This window comes from Indicator indicator, chromosome 33 (genome assembly GCF_027791375.1).
Source record: "Indicator indicator isolate 239-I01 chromosome 33, UM_Iind_1.1, whole genome shotgun sequence".
Lineage (NCBI taxonomy): Eukaryota > Metazoa > Chordata > Aves > Piciformes > Indicatoridae > Indicator > Indicator indicator.
Window position 1 is genome coordinate 6,430,410 of NC_072042.1, and position 20,892 is coordinate 6,451,301.

The 20,892-nt window shown below is 54.0% G+C and overlaps 1 protein-coding gene across 1 annotated transcript; it reads left to right on the plus strand.

Annotated features, from left to right (window-relative positions):
• Positions 1-3,870: 3,870 nt before the first annotated feature.
• Positions 3,871-18,236, plus strand: SELENON (selenoprotein N). Its single transcript, XM_054395380.1, has 12 exons — positions 3,871-3,978; positions 7,365-7,482; positions 8,978-9,108; positions 9,565-9,777; positions 11,031-11,155; positions 11,907-12,044; positions 13,719-13,800; positions 14,711-14,899; positions 15,917-16,022; positions 16,791-16,903; positions 17,558-17,659; positions 17,963-18,236. The coding sequence occupies exons 1-12, from the start codon at positions 3,871-3,873 to the stop codon at positions 18,131-18,133; spliced, it is 1,596 nt and encodes a 531-aa protein (XP_054251355.1). The 3' UTR covers positions 18,134-18,236.
• The last annotated feature ends 2,656 nt before the right edge of the window (positions 18,237-20,892 follow it).

A 20,892-nucleotide genomic window follows, 5' to 3' on the forward strand; every position in this document is an offset into this window, starting at 1 on the left:
ACAGAATAAAAGCCTTGGAAAATAAAAAGCATGTCTAGGCTGTTCCTCTTTCAAAGCCACCTGTCCAAGACCTGTTACATCATGCTTGGAATCATTAGGTGACAATACTGATTGATTTCAAGACTGTTACACAATAGCTGCTGATTTCCAGAGTCAGCCAGCCAGTGTCTGGGCAGCAATTCCCATCTGCAGCAGCTCCCTTCAGTTGCCTGTTCCCCAGCTGATGTGGTTTCCACTCAATGTCTTTCTTTTTCTAGCAAGAAATAAACAAGCCCCAGCCAAAGCTCACTCTCCAGGACACCTTGGGTTTGGAATGAAGTAACTGAAAGAAAAGAAAGGGGGAAAAAAATGAAGCCAGATTCTTCCACATCTCCAGCCACTGAGCTGGCAGCTAAGCCCTCTGGGGCTGCAGGCAGGATCAATGTGCAAGGCTGTCCCCACAGCACTCCTGCTCTGCTGCAGGCACTCAGGAGTTCTGGGCTGAGCAGCTCTTCTCCTTCCCTCTGCTCACAGCAAAGCTGTGTGGCCCTCAGCGATGGGATAGTGGTGTCCTGAGAGGGCAAGGGGCAGGGGACACAAACTCAGCAGGTTCCACCTCAACTTCTTTAGTGAAAGGCTGCTTGAGCCTTGGAGCAGGCTGCCCAGAGAGATCATGGAGTCTCCTTCTCTGGAGAGTTTTAAGACCCATCTGGATGAGTTCATGTGTGGGCTGCCCAGAGAGGTTGTGGAGCCTCCTCTGGAGACTTTCAAGACCCACCTGGCTGTGTTCCTGTGTGACCTGCCCTGGCTAACCTTGCTCTGGCAGGGGGCTTGGACTGGATGATCTCCAAAGGTGCCTTCCAACCCCTACCATCCTGTGATCCTGTGCTGTTTGTTCATGCTCTTGATGTTTGGTTCATGCAGCAGTTTGGGGAGATCAAACTGCTTTTGGGTAGGTTGTGAAAGCCAAAACTGTGTGTTTAAATTCCTGCCTTTGTAATTCCCTGGGAGCAAGAAGGTTGTCAGATGGGGACTTAGCATTATCCCAGGGATAAAGGCACTGGCTGGTAAGCTTGGCCTAGAGGGATGGTTATTGGTAAATAAATATCTTGGGAACGAGTTTTGTTATCCAAGAGATTTGGAGACTGGGAAGCTGCTTTAGCTCAGAGGATTTTTATAATGGATTAAGGGAATTCTGTAAATAAAAACATCCTGCTCTTAGAGGAAGTCAGAGCACTTTGCCTGGTGAAATGTAAGCCCCCAAAATAAGTAGTGTGGGCCTGGCTTCCTTTAGAACAGATCCATGGTGTTAGGGTAAAGCTGTGCTCCTGGTTTCTCTTCCTCACAAGAGAGCCAAAGCAATTTCTGTAAAGTCAGGAAGGCTTCTGGGGGAGCGCTGCTGCTGCTTTCCTTGCACTTCAGTGGCTGCATCACAAACAAGGAGGTTTTTAGCTGCCCAGCACGCCTGGTAATGTCAAGCTCACTGCTGAGTTTGATTACCAAGACACTGGTGTGGAGCTCAGCACTACTCACAGCAAAAGCTTCTCATTGCAAACAGCCCTGCTTAGAAATTCCCCATCTGAGAGACCCCAATGCTGCAAATACTTCTGCCTGTGCTCACAGGAACCCAGAATTAAATCCCTGAGGCCAGGGGATTCCTCACAGGCATCCAGTTCAGCAGGCACATGTTGAGCAGGAGTAAAGATCCAAGGATCAGCTTTGTTCCAAGGCCTGGCCCTGATCCACAGCTGGGATTCGTGTGGCCTACAGCAATGCAGGTAACAGCAATGTTTGTTTGCCCCACTGGTATCTTGATGTGCTCCTGCTCTTTCCTTGCTCCTCAGCACACCTCTTGGCTGGGTGCTCTTGTCCAGGCAGAGCTCTCAATCCTGGGAGCTGTAAGATGTAATCTCAAGGACCAGCAGCACAAAGCCAGGAGCTGTTTGGTTTGTTCTGCTTGGAGGATTTGTTCCCAGCAGATGCCCTGAATTATTTCACCTTTTGTCTTTCATTCTTTTTCCTATCAAATATTTCATCCCTTTGTCATCTTTATAGGGTTGCTGGTGACACTGGCAATGGCTCAGATGTAAAATGAGCCCTTCTGCCTCTCCTCTAAATGGTGTCACTGGCTCCTCCAGCCACCCTGCCAGGGCTGCTTCTCCATCTGGGAGGCTGCAGGCTTTGTCATCTCCTATCACCTCTTGCTTTTGCTCATTTCCCAGACACCCAGGTATATTTATTCTCTTTCAAAGCTATCTTGTCCTCTTACATCTTGTGCTCTAAAGGTACTGGCTAGGTTATTCGAGGTAAGCAACAGCTCTCCACACCTCACTGCCCAGCCTAATGAGTCTGAGATGTTTTTAAAGCACAGCTGCTTTAAAGTGCTTGAGCACTTAACTCATTCACACCTTTCTCGCTCCCAGACATTATTTAAATGCTCTGCTAATTCCCATCTTCCCCTGGCCCAAGCACAGGTTCTTTGATGGATGGGGACGTAGAGAGCAAGAAGCAATAAGAATTTCTCACATTTTCTTTGGGCGTTGGAGCTGGCAGAAGGAACCTGCTCCTTCCTCCTTTGGCCATGCAGATGTAACGATGGTGTGTTACAAATAACTCCGTGGTTATTCCGTTGCTGGGCTCCCAGGGTGGTCCACTGTTGTCCAAGTTCGCACCCTCACTGCAGAAAAAAACCAGCCAAAAGGTTTGCAAGCCCTGCAATAGGCTGCCCAGGGCAGTCCCTATCCCTGGAAGGGTTTCAAAGCTGCGTAGGTGTGGTGCTGAGGGATGCAGTTTGGTGGTGGCCTGACAGTGCTGGGTTAAGAGTTGGACTTGAGGATCTTAAAAGTGTTTTTATAGAATCATAGATTCATAGAATGGTTTAGGTTGGAAGGGACCTTGAAGATGATCCAGTTCCCAACCCCTGCCATGGGCAGGGGACACCTCTCAAGTAGACTCAGCTGCTCAAGGGCTCATCCAACCACCCTCAGGGAGGAGGCATCCACAGCCTCCCTGGGCAGTCTATGCCACAGTCTCACCACCCTCCTACTGAAGAACTTCTTCCTCAGCTCCAGTCTAACCCTGCTCTGCCTCAGCTTCAAACCATTCCCCCTTGGCCTGTCTCAGACAGCTCCATGAAAAGTCCCTCTGCAGCCTTCCTGCAGGATCCCTTCAGGTACTGGCAGGCAGCTCTAAGGTCCTCCCAGAGTCTTCTCTACCCTAGGCTGAGCCGTGTGGTTCGTTCAGACCTCAAATTTGGATGGGAATGGCCCAAAACTCAGAATCCCCAACCCCTTCCTCCTTCCTTTTGCTGCAGCTGCCTTAAGGTCTCGCTCACGCTCTCCTCATCTCCAACCAAAACCCCTCTTTTTAAGCCTGAAACAACAAAAAAAATACGATTTAGGCAGGCTGAAGGAAACAGCAAAGGCTTCAAAAGGCTGAAAATGCTAAAGCTACCCTCAGAGAGATCAAACATTTTGCTCTGTGAGCCCTGCGGCACCAGACGCTGCTAAATCTTCCCCTGGCAATCAGGGAGGGGGGAGAAGTTAAAAGGAGGAGCAGGAGGTTGATGGATGAGGCAACGACTTGCAGGCAGATCTCTTGGCCGAGGAAGGATGTGACCAGCCGTAGGGAAGAACCCGAAGGGCACAAAAAGAAAAAAAAGGTGGAAAAGTGGTGGATAGGTCGAAACGACTCCATATGGTGATGTGAAAAGCAGGAGGTTGAAGCCTCTACGGGACCGTTCGGTCCCTCTCCCCCTCCTTCAGGCCCCGCAGAGAGGCCCCAGCCCGGCCCCGGCCCCGGCCCCTCCTCACCAGGCTCTCCCCGCCTGACGCCTCCCCTGCTCGGCGCGGCCATGGCGGCTCCGTAGCGGAGGCGCTGAAGCGAAAGGGAATGGCGGAGCCCAACGCGGCCCCTCCGCGCTTGGCTTTGGCCGTAGCCGCTTTAGCGGCGTTAGCCGCCGTGAAATATTACCGGGACGCCGAAACGGCCCGGCAGCAGGTAACGGTGGGGATGAAAAGAGAAATGGGGGAGAAGCAAATCGGTGGTAGGGGTGCGGGAAGGGGGAAGGTTGTAAGGCTGCGCTGCCCCTCTGTGAAGGGGTGGAAAATGGCGGGCGGGAAATGGCGGGAAGCGGCTGAGGGGGGCGTTAGGTGATGGCTGCCGGGGGGGGAGGTGGATGTTGAGGGATAGCTGAGGCGGGGGCGGACACTGCGGGAGGAGATGGCCGTCAGTGGGATTAGAGGAAGCACCAGGCAGTGGTGAGGTAGCCATTGATGGGCTGAGGGGAGCACCGCAGGTCAGTGGCTGGCAGGGTTGAGGTGGCCACAGAGGCTAAGGTGGCTGCTGAGGGGGACCAGCACAGGTCAGTGGCCAGCAGGGTTGAGGTGGCTGCTGCTGGCCTGATGGGACCACCACAGGTCAGTGGCCAGCAGAGTTGTGGTGGCCACAGGGGCTGAAGTGGCTGCTTCTAGCCTCAGGGGACCACCACAGGTCAGTGGCCAGGAGGGTTGAGGTGGCCACAGAGGCTAAGGTGGCTGCTGAGGGGGACCAGCACAGGTCAGTGGCCAGCAGGGTTGAGGTGGCTGCTGAGGGGGATCACCAGGCAGTGATGGGTGTCAGAGTTGAGGTAACCATTGATGGGCTGAGAGGACCACCACAGGTCAGTGGCCAGCAGGGTTGAGGTGGCCACAGTGGCTGAAGTGGATGATTCTAGCCTCAGGGGACCACCACAGGTCAGTGGCCAGCAGGGTTGAGGTGGGCACAGAGGCTGAAGTGGCTGCTCTAACCTCAGGGGAACACCCCAGGTCGGTGGCCTGCTGGTGAGCGGAGAGGGACCAGCACAGGTCAGAGGCTATCAGGGTTGAGATGTCTACTGGTGGGCTGAGGGGACCACCACAGGTCAGTGGCCGTCAGGGTTGAGGTGGCTGCTGGTGGGCTGAGGGGACCACCAGGCATGGGTGGCCCTTAGGGTGGTGACAGAGGTTGAGGTGGCCATTGGTGGGCTAAGGGGATCACTACATATCCGTGGCCACAGAGGTTGAGGAAGCCACTGATGGGCTGAGGAGAGCACCGGGTGGCCACTGCCAGGCTAAGGGAATCACCAGGCATCGGCACCCCTTAGGGTCGGGGTGGTCACAGAGGTTGAGGTGGCTGCTGCTGGGCTGAGGGTTTTCTTTCTCCTTCATCTCAGTTTGTCTTGTCTGCTGCTATGGAAATGTTTCTTTGGCTAAACAACCCACAAGCAGGTGAGAGAAGAATACTTTGTGCAAACCACAACTGTCTTGCTCTGGCTGACTGACAAAGCTCCATCTCACTCCTCTGGCACAGGCAGGGAAACTTTTATTTCTTTTAATCCCAGCTTAGAAACCCCTACAAGCCCTGGAGAGCTTTCTTGAAGGTGTTGTCAGGAAAGGGCCAAGCCCTGACATCTCTCTCCCCTTTCAGACAGGATTTCTGTCATCCCCTCTGGCTGGGTGCAGCAGGACTGTTGCCTGCTCTGGAGAAGTCTTTGTTCCTCTGTCGTTGGGGTCTTATCTCCAGCAGGTCCCTGCGGTCCTGGTGTGGGTGAGGCTGTGTGGAGGAGCTCACAAGATGCTGCTGCTGGGCTTGGAATGTGGAAATGGTTGTGTCCAAAGGGAGCAATCTGTCCTCGGGCTTGTGCAGAGCTGCTGTGCTGTGCCAGGGCTGCCTGCAGAAGAGGCTGTTTGAACAGCTCTGGGGAGGGCAGCACAGGCAGGAGCAGGCAGCAAGTTTCCCTAGAGAGCAGTTGGACATTGGAATCATCTCCCATGGGAAGCAGTCCCCTACATTGGGCAGTTTGAAGACTCAGCTTGCCAGGCTGCTGAGGCAGTTCATTGCAGCTCCACCATCACCTCGAAAGGTTGGAGCAGATGGTCCTTAGGGTCCCTTCCACTCTGGCATTCTGGAATTCCTTAATCCCTTTTTTTTAGCTCCTGCACACTCCTTTCCTTTCTTTCCTCAGCCATCTCCACATCCAGGCCTCCGTTTTGTGTTCCAGGGAAGGTTTATTTCTGTCTGTCTCAGTCCTGAAACTGCCCTGGAAGGCTCTTAAGTGCTTTTGTTGCTCCAGCTGTTGGGAGCAGAGCCTTGGAGGCTGCATTAGTGCTGCTCCAGGCTGGCAGGCAACAGATGGCAGATAAAGTGGTTGAGGAGCTGAGGGGATGGTGATGGTGCTGCAGGCAAGGAGAGCAAACAGGCTCCAACAGCAGAATGCAGAGTGCTTAGCCTTGGCTCCAGGCTGTAAAGGGGGTGGCAGAGGAAGCCACCCCAAGTGCTGGGTCACAGGGGCTGTGCTGCAGGCTGCCTGGCAGTTCTGTGGCTTGTCTGACTTGCTCTGTGTCTCCTGCTCCCTAACATCAATGTGGAGCTCCCTTCTGCTGCATGCAAGTTGTCCCTTTCCCTTCAGTGCTGAGTGGAAATGACTAGAAGCATCTAGAGGCTTTCTGGGGCTGCTCCAGGGGGGGTGTTTTCCACTGGATCATCCCTTTGTGGGCTCTGCAGATGGAGGAGCACAAACTGGAGCACAGGAGGCTCCACGTAAACAGGAGTTAAAAATACTTCACTTGGAGGGTGGCAGAGCCCTGGAGCAGGCTGCTCAGAGAGGTTGTGGAGTCCCCATCTCTGGAGGCAATCCAAACACACCTAGGTGTGTTCCTGTGTGATTTGTTCTAGGTGAACCTCCTCTAGCCAGGAGAGTTGGACTGGATGATCTTGAGAGGTCCCTTCCAACCCCCATTCTGTGATTCTGTGCACCTGAGGCACAGGGTGGCTGGGCTCCTGCAGAAGCTCCATGGCTCCCCAGAGCATGGCCGAAGGAGTAGGCATCAGGGAGCCAGGGGCTGAAATGCTCCATCCAGCCCTGAGGGTGGAGGCTTAGAGAGGAATCTGAGCAGAACATGGGTGGGGGTGAAGCTGCTTTCTGCAGCTGCAGGGGCTCAGCTGATTTCCTTCGTGGTTTTGTGCTGTGGACAGTCAGGTGTTGACCTGCCTCTGTGTCCCTGGGCATCAGGGAGTAGCAGGGATGAGGACCTCCAGGCTCTCTGCATATCCACAGGTGTAGGGAGTAACTGTCTGGAAAAACAGTTGGAAATTTTTCTGACAAAAGACTTCTGGGGCCAGACTCTGAGCAAATGATTCAGTTGGAATTACTCAGGCAGCTGTAGCTGGGATGTGCTCAGCCAACAGTTCCTGGACACCATCCCCATTGTAAACAGCACAGAGTGCTGCCAAGGGGCGTCCAGCTCTGGCTCTGCTGGCTCTGTGTGTGTGCTACAGAGCATGCAGAGCAGCACCCAGCCTAAGAGGGGCTGCAGTGGATTTCTGCAGGAGGTTGGAATCTCACTCACCTCTTCTTCCCAAATTAGGAGCTGGCAATGAAGTCTCTGGGAAGCGAGGGGCTGTTTCTGTTCTCCTCTCTGGACACAAACAATGATCTCTACCTCAGTCCAGAAGAGTTCAAGCCCATAGCTGAGAAGCTGACAGGTGAGTTTCTGGCTGTCCTCAGGTGGGATGTTGGGAAAAATATCTTTGCAGAAACACTGAAGCAGGCTGGCCAGGGAGGTGGTGGAGTCCCCATCCCTGGAGGTATTTATAGGCTGTGTGGATGTGGTGCTGAGGGATGTGGCTTAGTGGTGGTGGCTCAGCAGTAGTGGTGGCATTGTGAGCTCAATGAGTGGTTGGACTTGATGGCTCTGCTCTGCTGAGACCCCACCTCAAATACTGCCTCCAGTTCTGGTGTCCCCAGCAATCAGAAGGACACAGAGGAGGCCACAAAGATGATCCAAGGGCTGGAGCAGCTCTGCTGTGAGGCTGAGGGAGCAGGGGGTGTTCAGCCTGGAGAAAAGAAGATTGCAAGGGGACTTTAGAGCTGCCTTCCAATAGCTGAAGGGATCCTCCAGGAAGGCTGCAGAGGGACTTTTGATCAGGGTGTCTGGAGACAGGCCCAGGGGGAATGGTTTGAAGCTGAGGCAGAACAGGGTTGGACTGGAGCTGAGGAAGAAGTTCTGCAGTAGGAGGGTGGTGAGACTCTGGCACAGGCTGCCCAGGGAGGCTGTGGATGCCTCCTGCCTGGGGTTGTTCAGGGCCAGGCTGGATGAGGCCTTGAGCAGCTGAGTCTACCTGAGAGATATCCCTGCCCATGATGGGGAGGTTGGAGTAGACAATTTCTGAGGTCCCTTCCAGCGTGAGCCATTCTGTGATGATCTCCGAGGTCTCTTCTCTGATTCTGTGCGTGGCAGAGCTCTCTCTGCACAGCCCAAAAGCCAAAGGTAATGCACTCACTGTTTTTTATTCATGCCTTCATTTCTTTTTTCTTTTTTTTTCCAGGATGCTATTTTGGGTCTTATTTACATGAAGAGAGGCTGTGGAGCTTTATGTGGTTTAGAAAAGGCTTAAGCACTAGACGTGGCTTTCACAAAGAGTTTGGATAAGGTGGAGGATCCCATTGCAGGCCTAGCAGAGAATCTAAGTTACTTTGTCTAGAGCTTAAAGGGGATTTGGGATGGGTGAATGCAACAAATACAGCTCAGCCCTGGCTGGGCCAAAACTGTTAGTGACTGGTAGGGCTTCATTCATACCCTCACAGCCTCTCAGACAGCAAGTGTGAGAGCTCATGTTTGGAGGCTATCAGTGTGTGGCCAATGTCTCCTGGTGGTGCCAGAAGGCAGAGTGGGTTGATAATGTGGAGGAGAGCTTAAAGTGCTGCCAAAAGACAGACAAGTTTTGCTTGGGCTGCATTAAATTGGCTAAAGCCTGTGGCTGCATCCCTCCTGGGTGAAATAAGACTCCTCAGCTGAGCTGGGGAGGTTATGAGAGTTGTTCCCTAAAAGGAGGACTCCCTTTTAATTCATGCAGCCAAACCTGGTCTCTGGGAGGGGTCTGAGCTGGTAGAGACATTCTGAATTTGCCAGGATAAATGTGTGGTCACTTCCCAAGTGCTTAAAAAGGGAGGTGCTGAAATTCCTGTCCCTTTGTCTAGGGGTTGCTCCCATCTCTGAGTTTGAAGAGGAGGAGATGCCTGATCCCAGTGGGGAGACCTTGTCTGTGGTGGCTAAATTCCAGCCTTTGGTCATGGAAACGATGACCAAGAGCAAAGATGGTTTCCTGGGGGTAAGTGTCCTGCAGGATGAGTGTGGCCAGAAATCCCCCTGGAAACAAGTGCTGTGGGCTGGCACCAGCAGCTGGCACCAGTGCTGCTGTGCTGGGAGGGGGAGGTGGTCTTGTTGAGCCCTTGGGATTTGCTTGGAGAGCAAATTCCTTGCTTTGGGCAGCGTTTCAGCATTTTCAGTGCACTCAGCAGTGCTGTGCCCCAATTAACTCTCCCTTCCTGGGAGGCAAGGAGCAGACATTGGAGATTGCTCTCATGGAACCAAGTCCAAGAGCAGTGCTGCTGTGCCCCTCTCTCCCACCCCTCTCTTCCATCCCTGAAAGCTGACAGAGCTATGTGGTGGTGTAGGAAGAATTTAAAACATTATTATTCCCCTGCCCCCTGCTTCTCCAAAGCCTGCTCCCTCCCCAGCTCTGCTGCAGCTCAGTCTAGGCTCTGATGGTGTCTTCTGTTCACAGATTTCTCATGTTGCTCTCTCTGGGCTGAGGAATTGGACAGCTCCAGCAGTCCCTATGAGTGTGTTGTTTGCCAGGCAGTTTAAAGCCTTTCTTCCTCCAAAGAATAAAGTGGATCTGGGGGATCCATGGTGGATAATTCCCAGTGAACTGAACATCTTCACTGGCTACCTTTCCAACAACAGATTTTATCCTCCTCTTCCCAAGGGCAAAGAGGTGAGAGATGAAACTTGATTTCTGTGTGCCTGCTTTCAGCTGTGTAAATGTTCTGCCTTGCAGCCAGGTGAGTTGAAGGAGTCCCTTGAGGGGATGTGGCTGTTGCATTATTGTGTCCCTGAGCTTCCTAAGGGAGCAGAAAAGGCTGCAGTGCACAGCCAGGAGCACCACCTCCTAATCTGGAGGTAAAACTGGGAGCAGGCAAAAACTCTGTCAGAGCCAGATGAGACTGAGTGGAGTAACTTTGGCTTGCTTCATTGAACTGGTTGGGGATTTATAAAAGGTTGCTCAGAGAGCCACATCTGCAGTATTGCATCCAGCTCCAGGCTCCCCAGTTCAAGAGAGACAGGGAACTACTGGAGAGAGTCCACTGCAGGCTCCAAAGATGTTGAGGGGCCTGGAGCAGCTCTGTGAGATGAGGAAGGCTGAGAGCCCTGGAAGAGCAGCCTGCTCAGCAAGAGATAAAAATGTTGGGGGGCAAGGGACTGGGGCCAGACTCTGCTCAGTGGTGCCCAGGGACAGGACAAGGGGCACAAACTGGAACCCAGCAGGTTCCATCTGAACAGGAGAAGAAACTTCTTTGATGTGAGGGTGCTGGAGGCCCAGAGCAGTCTGCCCAGAGAGGTTGTGGAGTCTCCTGTGGAGACTTCCAAACCTCCCTGGGCAAGCTGCTGTGGGAGCAGGGGGGTTGGACTGGATGATCTGCAGAGATCCCTTCCAACCTCCACCATGCTGGGGTTCTGTGGAAGCACTCCCATGGAGTGATTGTGCCTTGTGGCACAGCTGCCAGCCCAGAGGTGAGTGCTGTGCTGCCAAGGGCAGCTCTGTCTGCACAGGGTTTGTTCCAGCAGCCTGTCTGTGGCTCTCCCCTGGGGAGCTGGGGTAGGTGTTAGTGAGCACACAGCTGCTGGGCCTCAACAGCCTGCTGGGTTTATTGATTCCATAGCCACTCTGCCAGAGTCTTAAGTAGTATTGATGGAGGCAGCCTCCTAGATCAGTTTTCTGTGCTCAGATGTTGAACCAGCTGGGATGGTGGAAACTTGCAAACAGTGGGAACAGCACAGAAGTCCTGGAAGGTGACTGAGTTCTGGAAAGCAGCCTCTTGCTTTAGCCCCTTGGTTTGAGATTAGGCAGGTCTCTGAGCTAAGGTTGAAGCCTTTTGCCCTTCAGATGTTGTGGGAGGTCACTCTGGAGCTGCAGCTGCCCCGTGGTGGGGGAGGTATTGTCATTCCTGCTCACAATTCCTTCCCTAGGTCATCATCCACAAGCTTCTGAGCATGTTCCACCCACGGCCCTTCGTCAAAACTCGCTTTGCTCCCCAGGGAGCTGTGGCCTGCATCCAAGCCATCAGCACCTTCTACTACACCATAGCCTTCAGGTGAGGCCCTGGGGACACTTGGGACTTTGTTCCATATCTCAGGGGAGTGGAGAAGGCCTCTGGGAGCCCACTGCAGAGGGGTGTGTGATGGCATGTGCAGTCATGTTCCCAAGCAAGAGCAGATGTGCCCTGGCTGGAGGGAGGTGAAGCAGTTAGAGGAAGAGGATGGCTCACAGCCAGCCCCTGCCTGTGTGTGACACTTTGCTGGTGCCCAAAGAGGGCACCCATAAGCCCAGTGACACTGAGGCCCTGGTGAGGCAGGGGCTGTTGCCCAGCTGCAGGAGAGCAGTTCTCCATCGCTCTTCCTTGGGAGCTGTCCCTGGCTGAAAGGGGAGAATCTGATTAGCAAGAAATGAGTTGGGTGGTGGCCAGGAGGGAAGTGTCTTCTTGTTCTGCTGGGAGCGTTGCACACAGCTTTTGTTTGCCTGACCAAGCTGGAAGGGAGGCTGAAGGGGTCTTAGTCTATACCAGTGCTCAGGAGTTGATAATGCAATTCCTCCTTCCTGGATGGACACTTGCTGCCCAGTTTCAAAAGGCATGGAGACTGGAGATGGTTCTGACCTAGAGGATCTGCTCCAGTCTTTTACTCTCTTCATTGTGCTTTTTGAAAGGCTTTTTGAGCTGAACCTCTGCCCCAATTTACTTTCCTGGTTTCTGGTGTCTGGAGATAACTTCTCCCTGCTGTCATCTGCAGTGCATGATCCATTCTCTCCTCCTGGCAGCGCAGCTGATGGCTCCTTTCTCCTTTCAGGATCCATGCTGAGTTCCAGCTGAATGAGCCACCAGACTTCCCCTTCTGGTTCTCCCCAGGCCAGTTCACAGGGCACATTGTCCTCTCCAAGGACTCTTCCCACGTCCGGGAGTTCAGGCTCTTCGTTCCCAACAGCAGGTACAGCCCTGCCTCCCTCTTCCTGGGTGCTGGGGATTGTTGTAAATGAATCCCAGTGGAACCCAGAGCCTCTGGGATCCTGTCCTGTGCAGGAGTGGGGCTGTGTGTGGAGGGAGGCTGGTGGGATCTTTTCTGGAGATAGGAGTCTGGTGGCAGTTCTGTCCCTTGCTGTGTGTGGGCATCCTGCTCTGGGCAGGGTGTGCAGATCCTGCAGTCAGCTGTAGGCAGGCTGGTTCTGCTCTTTGCTTAGCTGTTGTCCCCACACATCCTTCCCTGCCAGCAGTCATCATGGTCACCCTGTCCTCCACTCTCTGGGTACAGTTGCTCCCCAGGCTGCTTCTGTTGCAGTTCTCAGGAACTGCTGTGTTGATTGACAGGTCTGGGGAGCTTCTGGCTCAGAAGAGGCAGGGAAGGACAAAGGGCAGAGGGGGGACAGGAGAGAAGCAGGGCAGAGGTTGCTGGGGGCATGGAGCATGGGGCTGGGGATCCTTGTCCTTGCACAATCTGGCTGCAGCTGACACCTGCTGCAACCCCACAGCCAAGCCTCAGCTGTGCTGTGCCAAACCACTTCAGAGGGAGGGACCTGCAGGCAAGGAAGACAGGGGTGGGGAATTGAGCTGTCCTGATGCTGCTGGAGACAGGCAGCAGCCTCTTTGTTAGCAGCACTGCCACAAGCACTACTCCCTTTGCCGTGTCCCAGCAGGCCCTAGCTGTGGCAGGGACTGCTGCAGATGCCAGAGACCTGTTGCAAGCTGCAGAAGGCTGCTGGGGTGTGTGATGGATGAGCTCCTGCTTTTCAGCCAAGGGCCTGGAAAATCTGAGTGAATTGAGCTCTGCAGTGGTCTGCAAAACTGGCAAATGCATCCTCACTACTCACTGAAGATCCCAGACCCGTTTCAGGGTCTGATTCACTCACCAGTAGCTGTCACTTGGTAGCTGGAGGGTGGGGAGAGACAGGCAGGGTGTGGAGAGCAGCTCTTGGCCATCCCAGGGCCTGGCTCCAGGCACTGGAGCTCAGCACAACCTGCTGCTCTTGCTTCATTTTGTGCTTGGTGTTTCACAGGTTAAGGTTTTTGCCTGCACAGCTTCTCACTTGCTCTTTTCTGCTCTCTGGCAAGCAGCTGGAAGCCTTGCAGAGGAAAGAAGCTTCAAATTTCTTTGGCCACGATGGCTGGAGTGAAAATTCTCTTATAACATTACCCTGGTGACTTAATCCCTGTGGCTCTGTCAGCACATTTGTTACAGCAAGCAGACACTTAGAGCTCTGCAGCAGCTCCTTAGAAAAGCTTCTTGCTTCTAAAAAACCACTTTCAAAAGTCCAGCAGGATCAGGATGTGCAAGTTAAGTGCTGGGAAGGAACGGGGGGGGGCAGAGGCACCTCTCTGTTTGCTTTGACAGGTCTCAGAGGTGTGGGGTTTGTGTCAGAGGATGCTAGGGGTTGGAAGGGACCTTTGAAGATCATCAAGTCCAACCCCAGTGTGCAGAGTGTTGGGTGGGTTCCTGGGCCCTGGTGCAGTGTTGCTGGCCTTGTGCAGGGAGCGCTGTGATCCCCAAGGAGCCAGAGGCTCTGGGCTTCAGTGCTTGAGCCTGCAGTGGATATTCTGATGGATGTGGGGGTTCCCATGCCCAGCTCTGGGCTGGGGTGGCTGTGAGCAGGATGGGTTCTCCTTGCAGGTCTCTGAACGTGGACATGGAGTGGCTGTACGGAGCGAGTGAGAGCAGCAACATGGAAGTGGACATCGGTTACCTGCCTCAGGTCTGTGCTCACTGCCAGTGCTCTGTGTGCATGCAGCATCCCAGCAGGGAGGGATTTCAGCTGCTGTGGCCCTGGGCTGTCTCACCTCAGCTGGCCCTGGTCTTAAGAGCTTTCTTTTGAATGTTTCAGTACAATATAAGCTGTTGATCTGTTATGGCCTCTGCAGCAGCCTGGCTCCCTGTTGATTCTTCTTGTGCTGCTCTGGTTTTTCCCTCTCTGTGGGTTGAATCCTGAGCTCCTGGAGCCCTGTGGCTGTTTCCATTTTTTGAGAAGATGAAGAGCTGAAGCCAGGCTGTGAGCCCAGGGGGTGTATGAGCTGAGTGTCTTGAGTTTAGCAACTCTGTGAGGTTATTCCTCTTTTTTGTGGTAATCCCAGCTCTTAGGACAGGAAACACAAGTCAGAATTTTGAATACCTGAACTGAGCAGTCTCATTTTCTCCTAAACTAGATCCACCTTTCTTTTTAATTGCCAAAAGTCAGGAAAAGAGACCTAAAAAATCATTTCAGACAGTTGCAGAGCACTGAAGTCCTGGGAAGCTCCTGCTGCGCCCTCTCGTGGCTAACCAGGGGCTGTGCCGGGGCTCTGCTGGTGGCATGAGCAAGAGTCTCAAACTAGTCCAGCAGGTCCCAGTGGTTTCAAGAATCTGGTGTCTCACAGCCAAAAATCTCCACTGGGGAGGTGGAAGCATGGAGGTCTCATGAATTCTCAATGCAGCAAACCCAGTCAGATAGTAATTGAGGGAAATGAAGTTGCTTTCCTGCTGTGCCCCAACAAAACCCATCTGCAGCTGGGGAAGGGCAGCTCCAGGAGGCCAGAGATGAAGCTGTGTCTCATTGTGCATCTTGATCTTGGCAAAAAAAAAAAGGAGTGGGATGTTTGCAGTGTCCAACTCAGCCTCTTCTCCTGCAGATGGAGCTGGAATCAACAGGACCTTCCATCCCCTCTGTGATCCATGATGAAAATGGAAATGTGATTGACAGCAGGGACCCCTCAGGGGAGCCCATCCAGTTTGTGTTTGAAGAAATAACCTGGCAGCAGCAAATCCCCTGGGAAGAGGCAGCCCAGAAGCTGGAAGTGGTCATGTATCCATTTAAGAAGGTGACGAAGGGGCTGGGCTCCTCCTTGGCACATTCATTTGGGGCAGGTCATCTTCACTGACACAGGCAGGCACCTGGAGCACCACCAGGACCCAGAAGCCACAACCTGCTCCAAGCAGTGCAAGGGTCTCTAGCTCGGCCTGCACCTCCCAGGCACTGCCTGTGTGGCTCAGTGGGCTGCCAGTTTGCAGATGAGGGAGTGCAGCACCTCTGAAAGGCCCTTTGGGTGACACAGGCAGGAGCAAAGCCTGGGTGTCACCAGTGCCATGCTTGTGTCCTAGCTGCAGCCTCATCCTCCCCTCCTTCCTCTTAGCAGCTGCCAACGTGACGCTGGAGTGGTGCAGGGATCAGTGCTGCTTGCAAATGCTTTCCTCTGCCCTTGCTTTGCAGCTTTCAGCTGCCTTTGGACCAAGCTTTCCTTATCAGCAGCAAACACACAGCCTGCCTTGTGCCTCTGCACCCCGCAGGGAGACACAAATTTATAGCATTGGGTGACCCAAACTCTATAACACACCAGCAGCCTTTGGAGCAGATGGCTGCTGCCTGTCACTGCTTGCTTGGCTGAGGGCACACGTTTCTGTGGCTGCCTCCTTGTGCTTGAGCTTACAAATGTCCCTTGGAGCTGCCAAGATGTTAATACAAGTTCCCTTCATTTGAGTGATTGGAACAGTCTCTGTGCAGGCTTCCTCTCAGGCAGTTTTTAAGCCGTTTCAGTGAGGCTGGGTAATAAATATCCCCAGGCCAGATGTCCCAGGCTGGCTGAGGTGTGTTTGCAGACAGATGCTTTCTGCAGTGTGTGAAGATAAGGCTCTGCAGGTGCTGCTGACAGCCCTCATGCTGGGAGGGGCTTGCTTCAGTTTCACCAGAAGATGAAATTGTCCTTGGGGATTGCACCACAGTTGTTGTTTGCTTTAATCTGCAGGATCTACTGCAGATTAAACTCTGTCTGTCACTTGTGGGATGTGGCAGGTCCTGCAGACCCTGCTCTGTGTTTCTCAAGCCATCTCTCTGTCCCCAGATCTCCTACCTGCCCTTCACACAAGCATTTGAGAGAGCAAAAGCAGAAAAGAAGCTGGTGCACTCCATCCTGCTGTGGGGTGCCCTGGACGACCAGTCCTGCTGAGGTGAGGGCAATCCCAGCGTGGCTGGAGGAGTGATGAGCCTTGTTCTGGCTCTGAGAGGAGCTGGGGTCATGAGCCAGCAGTAAGTGTTGTGTTACTTGCTTGGCATTGAAGATGCTGAACAGAAAAGGGCAGAAAGTAAGGAATTACTAATCAGAGCTTAGAGCCTCAGCAGCAGGGTCAGAGCTGTTTGAGGCAAGCTCTGGATAACTCAGGTGCCTTTACTGAGAAGAGACATGGGTTTGGTTATCTCCTTTCTCTTCCCTTCTCCGTCTGCTTGAGTAGAGGCAGCATCTGCAGGGTACATCACAGAATGGTTTGAGTTGGAAGGGACCTTAAAGGTCATCCAGTTCTAACCCCACTGCCATGATCAGGGACACCTCCCACTACCCCAGGTTGCTCCAAGCCTCATCCAGCCTGGCCTTAAGCACTTCCAGGGATAAGGTGTTCTTGGTCCTCTCAGCCCTTAAAAGTTCTTCAGCATGGATGGGCTCTGCTCAGCACAAGCAGCAAGAGGCATTCAAGGTGGACCCACAGGCCCTGATCCTTTCCCAAAGGCACCATATCAGCCCCCGTGGTCCTTCTGTGGCCTTGCAAGAGGCTGGGGGCTGCTCTGGTGAGTCTTTGAGCACCCACAGGAAGCAGTAAGCTGTAGAAAACTGCCACAGAGGGTCAGGCTGGGGGGAGCAGAGCAGTGGCATCGTGGTGGCACCAAGCATGGCACCAGTGACTGAGGAAACACAGCCAAGGGTCTGCCTCCTCCTCTGCCAGGTTCGGGGCGAACTCTCCGGGAGACCGTCCTGGAAAGTTCGCCCATCCTCGCCCTGCTGAACCAGAGCTTCGTCAGCAGCTGGTCCCTGGTGAAGGAGCTGGAGGAGCTGCAGGTGAGTGCCACAGCCACATCTGGGGCTGGGGAACACAGAGGGTGCTTGGCACAAGGGTGCCAGCAGGAGCAGGGGGCTCCCACCCGGGCCAGGGGGGATTTAGGTTCCAAGCTCTGTGGCCTAGCGGTTGCAGGGGCCAAGCAAAGACCAGATGGAGGCAGGCTGGGAAAGTGGCACCGTGGCCCTCTGTGCTCTGTCCTGGTGCCAGTGTTAAAAGCTCAACTAAATGCTTCACTGCAAGAGAGCCCTGCCCAAGGCCATTTGTGCTGTCAACAAACTGACTCCTCTGTAACCCAGGGAGCAGCCAAATGCTGTCTGAACCCTGAGTCTGCCAATGTAGGAGCTTGTCTCAGGGCCTGTGCTGTCAGCTGGGGTCACTCACAGAGCTGGAGACTCTGGGAAAAGCTGGTATCAGGCTGTTGGTGTGTCTGGCAAGTGCCATGGGATGATTTTATTGTTTGGGGAGAAACTCTAGAGGTGAACTGTGAGAGGGAAACTGACTGGAAGGGAACAGTAAGGCAGAGGATGAGAACACGGAGCCAGTTCCTACCATGCTTTGTGGTCTGACTCCTCCTCCCGTGTTCAGTGTACTCCTTCCTGCTGTTCTGCTAGCTTCAGAGTGTGTAGGAATCTTTCTTTGGGGTCCTCTTGCAGAGCAACAGAGAGAATGAGTTCCACAGCAAGCTGGCTGACCTGCACCTGGAGAAGTACAGCTTCCCTGTGGAGATGATCATCTGCCTGCCCAACGGCACCGTGGTGAGTTCAGGACCTTGGCTCTGCCTGTCAGAACCTTCTCTCTGCAGGGTCATTCACAGACCCTGAAGCGAGTGTCTGCTCCCCCAGCCATCCCCTGGCTCCTCCAGGCTTTGTCCTGACCCCTTTGTCCAGACCCTTGCCTGTCACACATCTTTCTCTGACTGTGCCCTGGATGCTGAATTAGCATTTGCGGAGCTTTGGAGATTCTTTCCCAGGCTCGTCCCCTGTGTGCTGGTTGGAGGCCAAGGCAGTGGCTGGGGACCTGGTCTGGCCTTTAATGTCTTCATCTGTTCTCTCTCCCAGGTTCACCATATCAATGCCAACTACTTCCTGGATATTACTTCCATGAAGCCTGAAGATGTTGAAAGTAACATCTTTAGTTTCTCAACCAATTTTGAGGACCCTTCAACTGCAACTTACCTCCAGTTCCTGAAAGAAGGACTGCAAAGAGCAAAACCATACCTGCAGAGCTAAAAACAGAGGCACCTGAGTGCCCCACAGAGTGCCAAAGACTTCAGAGACTAAAGCAATTCTTCCTCCTCTTCATGACAGATGTTTAGATGCAGACAGTCCCAGGACTGGGGCCTGGCTCTGAGTGTTGGTTTGAGGCCAAGCTGCCACTCTACATCACCTGTCCCTGCTGAGTTCAGGAGTGAAAATACTTCGGCCTGTGAACATTCTGGGGGTATATGCCATGGTTTGCCTCCCACCCTGGTGTTTTGCCAACTGCTGCTCAGCCCTGTGGTGAAACTCCTGTAGCAGCCGTGCCAGGTGTCACCCAGAGCCCCTGATGTCCAGCACTGGGCTGTGTTGTGTTGTGTGTCAGATCATGGAGAACAGCAACTGAACGTTCATGGACTGTGTCTGTGGCCCATGGGCTCTGGTACAGGATCCAGCCCAGCTGGGAAGCTCCCTCCTGGACTCTGGTGTCCTCCACAGCTCTCTCCAGTACAGCTCTGAGCTGTAAGCTGCCTGCTGGCTTGGATGCCAGCAGCTATTGACAGTTGTGGCAACCAGTGCTTAATGGGACTGTAGCTGTGGAGGTTTGAGCTCTGGCCTCCTCCCAGCACCCTTTGTGACAGAATGGCCTCACTTGCTCAGGGTCTTTGCATCTGAGGGAGGTGCTGAGGTTGACACAGTGAAATGAGGAAGGGAGGCCAGGGTGCAGCTCAGCTGTCAGGTGTGGATTAAGTCAGGGTGGGGGGGTTAGGGGACAGAGCTCTTCCTAGCTCCACCAGTGCTGGACTCCAGGCTGTGGGACATGGCAGTGAGCAGTGCCCCCATCTCACCCAGCCCAGGGCTGCTTCCTCCTCATCACCTCCAAGAGCTTTGTTCCCCCAGGGTCTCCTCAGAGATGGTGAAATGCTCTGTCCTTGTTTGCTTTGGGCTTCCAGGTTTCACTGATGAAGTTCCTTCTGGGACCCAAGGGTCAGCACTGCCCTGAGAGCATTAACTGAGGCTGAGGACTGAGCAGTTCCACTAAAGAACTTCTGAGGAGAATTTTTCCAGGGAAGTTGTTGGGACAGAACACCACTGACCCTTAGCTGGAACCACCCTGAGCAGTTGCTCCTTCTCTGTACCAGTGCCTGGCTACAGAGTGAGTATAATTTGGAGAAGGAAAGGGTAAATGAAGTGAGTTTCGAAGTGTATTCCTGTAGACAGGGGAGGAGACAGAGCATCTGCAGCAGGTGGCTGCAGCCCAGCCATGGCTGTTGATGCTTTTTCTGCTCTCTGAAGCACAATTTGTTGGACCAAATCAAATGGGGGAAAAGCCTTTGGGTTTTTGATTGGAAATGTATTTTCCTTCCTGGGCTTCAGGACCTGGGAAGAACCCAGGGGTGGTGATTACCCTGTCCCCACCCCTCCCCCCAGCCCTCCTGCCTGCATCTGTGGCTGGAGACTGAGCTTAGAGCTCTGGGCTGAAGCAGTTTAGCTTCACTGATTTCTCTAGTGAGATGAATTTCCCCTGGGATGTTTCTCAGTGTTGGCTTTATAACTATGCATTAGCTCTGCACTTTTCTCTCACTCCAGGGGCCCTGCAGCAATGACAGGCTGGCATGTGGCAACACTTACAGCTGTAGAAAGTGCCAAAGGCTCCAGGCAGTGTTCAAGACCAAGCACCCTTGTCCCTTAGGGGAACTCTGGTCTTGGCCCCTTGGGACACTTTGGCCTGAGCAGGAGTGCAGAGCAGACCGAGTGCCTGCCTCCCCTGGCTCCTGGGAGGCACAGATCTGCCCTGCTGGCTTTTACAAAGCTCCACAGGAACTATTTTTGCTGCACCTTCCCTGTGCCTCCCTTGGTCAGGGGATTCAGACTGTCAGTTGTGTTGGGCTGGAGAGTCCATTCCATTTGTTTTCCTTCCCACCTGCTCTGCAGCAGAATGGGCAGAGAGGGCAGAGGCTGAGCAGGCAGGGATTGTGTTTGCCTGGGCAGTGGTTCTGCCCTGTGCTGTGCCAAGGTCAGGGCTTGCAAGAGGCAGCATCACTTGTTTGGTCCTGCAGAGGCAATGACCACTGCCTGAGCCTGCAGTGAGCCTTGGGGGTCCCTGGGAGCACCTTGGTGTTTCTCTGGTGAACTGCTGGACTGTGGCAGCCCTGCCTGGAGCCAGAGTGCTGCTGTGAGCTCAGGAGGATGGCAGGGTCAGGGGGGCTTCACCTGTGTTCCATTCACTGCCTGAGGAGCTGTTGCTGCCCGCGGGCAGCAGCCAGAAGCCATCCTGAGGCTTTCATGAACGGTGCCAAGCTTTGTGTCTCCCTCTTTGTAAACTCAAAGGTTTTAACCTGACAGCTTTGTGATACCTCGGGGGGAGGAGGTGCTGCTTTCCCCCCCCTGCTCTCCTGAGCTTTGTGACGCCCTGGTCTGAAACTCACAGAGCAGGGCCAGGGCCGATGTTTGCCAGCGAGGGTCGGGGGGAGCAGCCCCGCGCGGTTCGGTGCCGATTTTGCGGGAAGGGGGCCGGAGGGCCCCGGCTGTAGCTGCACTCCTTAAAGCCATCTCACCCCCCGCGGACTCCTGATGTGCTTCCTTTCTCTGGGGCGGGCGGGGATGGGGCTGGGACACAGAATGGAATCGTAGAGGGGTTCGGGTTGGAAGGGACCTTAAAGAGCAGTCCCTACGAGCCCCCTGCCATGGGCAGGGACACCTCCTACCAGCCCAGCTTGCTCAAGGCCTGATCCAGCCTGGCCTTGGACACCTCCAGGCTTGGGACCCCCACAGCGTCTCTGGGCAGCCTG